Source organism: Ixodes scapularis, unplaced genomic scaffold (genome assembly GCF_016920785.2).
Source record: "Ixodes scapularis isolate PalLabHiFi unplaced genomic scaffold, ASM1692078v2 PGA_scaffold8__174_contigs__length_109621045, whole genome shotgun sequence".
NCBI classification, from domain to species: Eukaryota; Metazoa; Arthropoda; class Arachnida; order Ixodida; family Ixodidae; genus Ixodes; species Ixodes scapularis.
This window is the reverse complement of record NW_024609883.1, coordinates 159230-167115: the sequence shown is the minus strand read 5'-3', so window position 1 is coordinate 167115 and position 7886 is coordinate 159230. Positions and strand designations below refer to the sequence as shown.

The 7886-nt window shown below is 46.2% G+C and overlaps 1 protein-coding gene across 1 annotated transcript; it reads left to right on the top strand.

The window, feature by feature from the left end:
- Positions 1–3694: 3694 nt before the first annotated feature.
- On the top strand, positions 3695–6903 carry LOC121833373. Its single transcript, XM_042286586.1, has 2 exons — positions 3695–3940; positions 6599–6903. The coding sequence occupies exons 1-2, from the start codon at positions 3701–3703 to the stop codon at positions 6803–6805; spliced, it is 447 nt and encodes a 148-aa protein (XP_042142520.1). The 5' UTR covers positions 3695–3700; the 3' UTR covers positions 6806–6903.
- The last annotated feature ends 983 nt before the right edge of the window (positions 6904–7886 follow it).

Below are 7886 nucleotides of genomic sequence, written 5' to 3'. Positions count from 1 at the left end.
CATACCCGGGTTTGCAACAGGCTATACTCGATAAGAACGACACATTGCACAAAAAGGGGTATGCTATTACATATCAATGGGTCCCAGGACATGTTGGCGTCACTGGCAATGAGATAGCCGATACGACAGCTGCTCGGGCGCACAAAAACGAAAGAACAGAGGCCATTCCCGTTGGGAAAGCTGATGTGAAGAGCCTTTTTTTTTTTGTGGCGCAAACCAGATGACGGTAAATATCTGGGAGCAACCTGGGGGCCACCCTTATCACCTGTACAACTTGGACCCCAAGCTTCTAAGAAGAATCCCTTGGAGCACACCTCGAAACCAACTTTCAGTTTATTTCAAACTTCGCCTTGGGGTCGCCCGGACTGGCCGCCAACGCTACAAGTACAAGGAGCAAGATTCCCCAAACTGCGTGACTTGCCATACTGAAGACACAATCGAACATGTACTCGTTAGCTGCAAACGATACGAGAAAGAGCGTGTGATCCTCACTAAGGAACTGAATCTCCTAAATGACCAACCAGTGACCATGCGAAAGGTGCTAAGACCCTGCACCAACACTCGAAACCAAGCACGGGCGTTTAAACTACTGATGGATTACTTAGAATCAACTGGTTTGCTGCAAACACTGTAGACGCAGAAGGACGCCCAAGAAGGTCGCCACCTATAACAGAAACAGAGTAGCAAGCGGGGGCAAATAAGCCCTAGCTAACATCTCTGTCGCCCGATATACCAAAATAGCAAATAAACGAAATAAAAAATCCAGGGAACTAAGCGTCACATCAGCAGTGCAGCATGGCTTCATGGGCAAGTTGTTTGGTCCTGCATACGTGAAGCATTCTTCCTACTTCTTTCTGCAGCAAGCTGCCAAATAACTTTTAAAATTGTCTTGAACAAAGATCGACCATTTGGCAGCGGTCTACCAGGTTGCAGCAGTCATACCGGAACAAGACCGACTGGAATTCTTAGGGGCAGCGACTCGTTCGGTCTGCTACCATTCAACTCCCCGGCCGGAGGCAAGTGTCAACATTCGGTCTGCAGTAGCGGAAATTCGAGATAAAACCTGAAGCTCCTCCAGGCGGATAAAACAGGAGGTTTCGTAGTATCTGATGAAGAAATGTACAAAATGAAAGCCAAACCCGCAGTCGAAAATAACTTCACAGCCATTAATAAGAGGCCTTCGGGATCTCTCCACAGCAAACTGAATGAACTATGCATTCAGCGAAACCTACCGACAATAAAATATTCGGTAACCAGCCAGCCAGTACTTGCAAGTATTCTTCGCTGTTAAAGCCGGACGTCCCGATTTCCGCACAAAAGTATCTGAGAAAGAATGCTGGCAGAAGCACTTCGCCACGTTTCTCCAGAAACACCTTTCCAGTGTGCATCCCTCACAGCTTTTTCGCACAAAAAAAATCTGAGGAGCTTATTTTATTTCATTTAATTTTATTACCTCAAAGGCACTCGACTTGCGAGCGCATTACATGAGGGGGGAAATTCATAATATACAACCAACAATATAGAACCACTTCACAGTGGTCCTCCTAACATAGAATTATTTTCACTAGACATAGAAGGTATATATTATAACCTGGACATTTCAATTCTTCTCGAATGCGTAGAAGAAGCCGTCATCGAACACGAAAACTCTAGATTCCAAAACTCATTCGGTGTGTCACTTTCCGGCTTCCTCAAGCTTCTGCAGTTCTATTTAAAATCAAGAATGATCGAGCACGAAGGAAAAATCTGGATTCAGAAATCCGGGGAGTGCATAAGATCTTGCCTTGCTCCCATAGTAAGTTAAATCGACCTGTTTTATGTCGATAAAACCTTACAGGTAAAGTTGAAGAACCTAGCCCGGAATGTACCGTAGTCCGCTACGGTGATTAGTGCTTGATTATTCGCCTCTAGCCAATAAAGTCCAGGTGATTGTGGCCTTGTTCGAAAGCGGAGGAGGCGAACTAAAATTCAAAAAGTAAGGTCCAGCCTCGGAAAATCTACAACTTCTAAACCTGCAAAAGAAAAAAAAAAAAAAAGATAAGATGACGGGGGCATTTAGTGGACGCTCTGGCAGCGTTCAGAAAAGCCAGTGTTCCCTTCTGAGGCTGCTCCTTCAAAATCAGTCGAAATAGGTATCAAGACATGAATCACATCAATTAAAACGAAATTTTGTCAGCATTCGGCCACAGATAGCATAAAGGGCCATACTCGACGACTCCTCAGTTCCGGATATCCGGTCGAAAGCCTTGTGTTCGTTTTCCACCAGCTCATTAACCCCGAGGTAACTACAAAAGCGCCTTTTAGTTGACGGATAGCCAGCATACCTTATATTGATAATGCTTCCCAGCGTATTCGATCTGTTGCTTCAAGCTATGACACGAAAGTTGCCTTCTCCAGTAGATTCAAATTGGCAAGCATGTGCAACATGAGCGACCGAAAAGAAAAAGCCAAGCCAGCTTGCGGAAAAGCACGCCACGCTTTTCCGGGCTCGCTGTACAGAAAAAGTGTAGTCCAGACCCCTCAAATGCGAAGCTGAGTACATAGGGAAAACCGGCCGATGTATAAATGACCGCTGGAAATGAAGCCACTTAAAGAACTAATAACCCAATTCATCCGATCGCGGTCCAAGCCAACAAATGCGTCGGATGAACGCCTGACTTCGCGGGAACCAAGACAGAGGGGGGACACCGAGATCGCTACGGACTTGAGACCATCGACTTCAGTAACCTTATCAAGATTGGAAATAGAATTCATCAGGCCTGAACAACCTAGGAACGAAGGGCGAGGGTAAGACGGGCCGGGGAGGAGGAAGCAGACGGAACGCTGGAGAAGAGACGGGGAAACCTCTCTCTCTCCTCACCGTTTCATCTGCTTCCTCCTTCCCGGCCCGTCTTACCCTCGCCCTTCTTTCTTAGGTTGCAAATGCCATGCGTCGTGGATATCCTGCTGCCCCTTTCCATCTTCCAGCTATCTTTGTTGTATGGTGCCTGGATCGCGTCTTCGACTGGTGTGTTTAGCGTCCTATCCGGCCCATACAACAAAAGGGAAGTGCTTCCTCCGACGGGCGTCGGAGGAGTGGGATCTGTGTGCAGATCACTCCTCCGACGCCGGAAGTGACTTAGTCGCGTCGGAGGAAAGACGGCTGTGTGGACATCACTCCTTCGACGCCGGAAGTAACGTATCATCCCCGGCCCCGGATGTTGCCTTTGTTATGAGTCTTATGACATGTGCCCGATCATGTGCGCAATGTGCGTCTGCCGCTGTAGTCTTCTGTGGTCGGGTCCTGCCGGCGCTGCTGTCGGCTCCGGTCACGCAAGCTATTTTGACCGATTTTTCGCACTCTTTGAAGCGTTTTGTTTAGCATTGTCTTGTTCTTTTTAGCAATACATTTTTCCGTATCTAGTGCTACTCTTTGTATTTTAGCTTTGATCGCACCCCCAACGTGCCTCGAGTTTTGGTAGCCGGCGATTCGATGGTGAAGTACTTGCCCCAGTACTTGCCATTGAATAGTCGGTTGGCTGTTGAGGTTGCGCCGTTTAGTAGTATTAGAATCGAGCACTTGTTTTCCCAGGTGTCTGAGAGGCTACCCGATTTTGATGTTGTCATCCTGCACGTTGGCACTAATAATTCCCATATTAGTGCCAGCGTGTACATCGACAAATATCGTCGTCTAGCTGCCCAGATCTGCGAACGCAATCCAATGATGCAGATCGCCTTTTCTGCCGTTCTTCCGAGACGGGAGAATAGGTTCTGCTCATTAGAATGGCAGCGTAGTCACGCTGCAGAGATCGAGGCTTTGAATGACCGTTACCGAGAGGTGAACTCGCTGCTGCGAGAGTTGTGTCGCAGGGAAGGGTTCACGTTCCTTGACGGGCTGGCTGACGAGTGGCACCAGTGGATCGGCCGCGACGGCGTCCACCCAAACCGGATCGGCAACAAGGTATGCACACGTGCGTTATGTCGCTGCACTAAAGAGCGCGAATATAGGGCGGCTACGATTGCAAGGCTCGCCGTAAAGAGGGGAACTGAAAATTGACCCGCGCACATGGCGAGCTAAATTACTGGTTGGATTCAACTGGTTGACAGAACGGTGCCAACTCCAGCAACGAAACACGGAACAACTTGGAAGGTTGACCAGTCTTTATTGTCAAAAACCGAGAATGAAAATAAATAGGTTCGGTGACGTCCACGTTTCCGGATTTAAGGAAGCACGGCGTAGCGCTGAGGACCGCTTCAGTTGCCTCGTTAGCTAATTGCGACGATTGAATCGCCCTTTCAGAGCTAGTATTTGTGCGAGGTGAAAGATTAGCCGCTGGCGTCCGTCAGCATTCGTGACGACGTCCCTAGCTTCTCTCCATCGCGTGAAGAAAGGTGCTCACCCGTGTTTCCGCGTTGCGCAGGTGAAGTCCTGATAGGATGCGGTTGCGCTCCCACCTTACAATCAAACAATTCCAATTGCTTGTGTCACAACAGCTGCCAGTTCGGGTAGACTTTCCGCCATTTTTCCCATTGTGCCCTCCGCGGCTGTTTTCTCTTCCGTCTGGTTTCTCCCTGGGTGCCCTCCGGTCGTTGAACTGCATCTTTCTGCCCTCGAAGTTCACCGTTGGGTCGCAAGAAGCGCAGATATGGTTTTGACATTTTCATAACGACACGTTTATCAATACACCAACTTCGGCGATGGTTTCCCTTCTCTACCGACCACTGGATGGACGGATGGATGAATCCGGCTGAGCCCTTTGGATCGGGCGGTAGCTTACGCCACCTAGCCATTCTGTTTTACCATTTAAGCTTAGAATATTTAAATGTGAAAGCTACATTCACTCCGCACTGCAAAGAAAGTGAGGCTATAAAACACCCTTGCCATCAGTTAATAAGAAATCACCTAGTTTTCTCTCGCTTTCTGCCACCATTCACTTAATATGTGCTTGGTAATCTCTACTGTCTTGAAATCCACTGTTCCTTCGCTGTTTCTAAAACCCAATGACTTTATTAAATCTATGTTCTCTTCGTATCAAGTATCAAGTGCTCAGCCGTCTCGGCCTCCTCTCCACAAGCAGTGCACACTGTATCCATTTCCTGGTACTTCGCTCTGTGTGTTCTGGTTTGCAGTACACCCGTCCTCGCCTCAAAACAACAATGAGCTTCCCCTAGAATGGTCATAAATGCTTTCTTTGGCAATAACTGTTTTGTTTAATTTATAGTTTTCCAGAGCCGTCTTTGTCTGCATTCTCTCTAGCCACCAATCTCTTTCTGTGGTATTAACTGACACCTGCTCTTCCTTAGTCCACTATAGCCTTAAAAACTGTCCTCCTAACTCCCTAGTGCACTGTCTCCAATTTGTATCTATACTCCTCATGTATAAATAGCTGAAAACCTTTTGTGCCCTTTGCCACCCATCCATTTGCCTCAACCAATCCTCAAATTCTATCTTGCTCACCGCTTCCCTGCTCTCAAATGACGCCCATCCCTTGTCTCCTTGTACTAGCTCCCTGGTTTGGTGTTTTGCAATGTGTCCCCAAAGCCAGCCTACCTACTCTGCACTGTTTTATTTCTAGTCTCGCATGCACTTCGGATTTCATGCATAGCACTGCATTTCCAAAAGTCAAGCCAGGCACCATGACCCCTTTCCGAATCTCTCTCACCACCTCATACCTGTTGTAATTTCAAAGTGCTCTATTTTTCATTACAGCTGCATTTATGTTGCCCTTACCTGTTATATACTTTTCATGCTCACTGAGATATTCTGCACCATCACATATCCATACTCCTAGATACATATATTTACTAGCTTTCTCAACCGTAATATTCTGTACCTTCAGCCTCTCAACTTCATCATCGTTAAAAATCATGATTGGTGATTTTTCACTGCGTCACATGTGCCATCTGTCGACAACGCGTAAAACTAATCCGCATGCGTGTCACAACGGCCTGCTGGGTCCGATTAAAAAAAAAAGGAGTAGGTCTTTGCTTCAATGTTTAATACATTTTTATACATGTACATAAATGTTGATTTAAGTAAATATTTTTTATGCCACTAATTATATTGCAATTTATAAAAGGATATGTACATTGAAATTTGACATATTTTTTTTAATACATAAATGTATACCTAGTAATTAAAGGTTTATACATTTCTGTAAATCTATATATTTCAGTTTTTTTTCCTTCGCTAGCAAAGATCAATACACCCCCATCTTGTCGAAATGGACACGGCATGTGAACCCCAACAGGGAATGGGAAAACAATTGAAACTTCCCCTGGGAATCCCTCCAACCAGTTAACTCCTTAACTGGTCCCAGTTACCCCTACCCGTTCCCCATCTGGGCATAGTCAAGCCAGTTAACCCCTCAGCTAGTCCCAGTTGCACTCCTTTTGGTAACAGCCAATTCCAACTTGGGACCAGTTAGTTCCAGTTGTAACCAGTCGAGATGCCAACCGGTCCCAGTTAGACGTTTTGGCATAGGTGCCTTGTATATAAAGCTAAAGGTGCAGCACCTTTTCTGTGAAATCTTCAAGGCAGCATCTTTAACAATTTGAACGAGTGAGGTGACTGCAGCTGACAATCAGCTTTGGTGCTAATGTCAAGTACCGTGTGCAGGTCCTCGCTGGGTTCATGGGCCAGCAAGTACGGAGCATCCTGGAGAAGATGGCCAGGGCCAAGATCCAGCAGGACCACAAGGAGGCAATGCCAGGGACCCGCTCGTGGGACGGTTGGACCATCAAGGGTGCCCTATTGACCGCACCATGTTGTCTCTTCAGAATTCTCCGACTTTTCCAGCAAAGTTTTGTTAATCTGACGACATAGTCTTTCTAAGAGGCTGGGGATATTATAGCAAAAAGTTTGTGGGCCTCACATCTGGTAACAAGAAGGCTCCAAAAACAAGGCCCCTTGAAAACTGAGCAAGTTGCTACTTGTGTATAGTGGCTCTGAAGAAACCAACAACTAGGCGCTGCGCAGTCCGATGATTCTTTCCGAGTCTGAAGTGCTTCGAGGGAATCGGAATTTTGTGTTATAATGTGAATAAACTGTTCTGCATTACGAATCGAGTTTGATGTTGTTTACTTACATTTGGTGGGGTGCCAATTTGTCTTATACCTTAGTAGTTACATCAACACACTGCATTTGAGATATCAATCCTGCCCCAACAATAGCTAGCGCACATGGGCCCCTTTTTTCCTTTCTGATCACTCCACAAATAATGCCCGGAGCTTCTCTGCGTGTACCAGAGCAACGTAAGAAAGCTAACTGCGAGAGCACTGGCTTTTCTCCACAGCGTGGAGAAGGTTACCAAAAAAGAGCTGGTGCTTTTCACATGCACCGGCGCGATGTGGGAAAACTTACAGTGAGCACGAGTGCTTCTCCGCGTGTACTGGTCCAACAAGGAAAAGCCTAACACGAGAGCATTGTCGCAAAGTATTAAGCTTGATACTGGCATTGTATTGAGAACACCACAGTTTGCAGAGACGTGGTTCATTACTCCGACAAGCTGGAAGTGCGCTGTGGAGGCATTTGTTTACAGCATTTTCAAAAAAATGTGTTTTATCGTCGAAGGATGTATGGCCATATCAGTAGATTATACAAAAACTTTCCAACACAAAGAATGGAAAGAAACTACAGTGGACTGCTTCCTTCAACCAGCAATGACAGTGATGAATTTTGTTGCTGGTTGAAATAAGTAGTAGTCGTCTGGAGTTAGTATTCTATTCCTTTTATGTCCAAAAGTTTGAAACCAACACTTTATTCTTATTTTCCTGCTAATCCTTAAATGAATGCTTTTCAGAGGCTGCTGGCCCAGATAGCTAACAATTTCTTTGTTTGCATTGTTCGGCCAAGCATCACAGCTACCAGACAACTGGGTTCTAGTTGCCTGGTAGAAAAGCTGCTT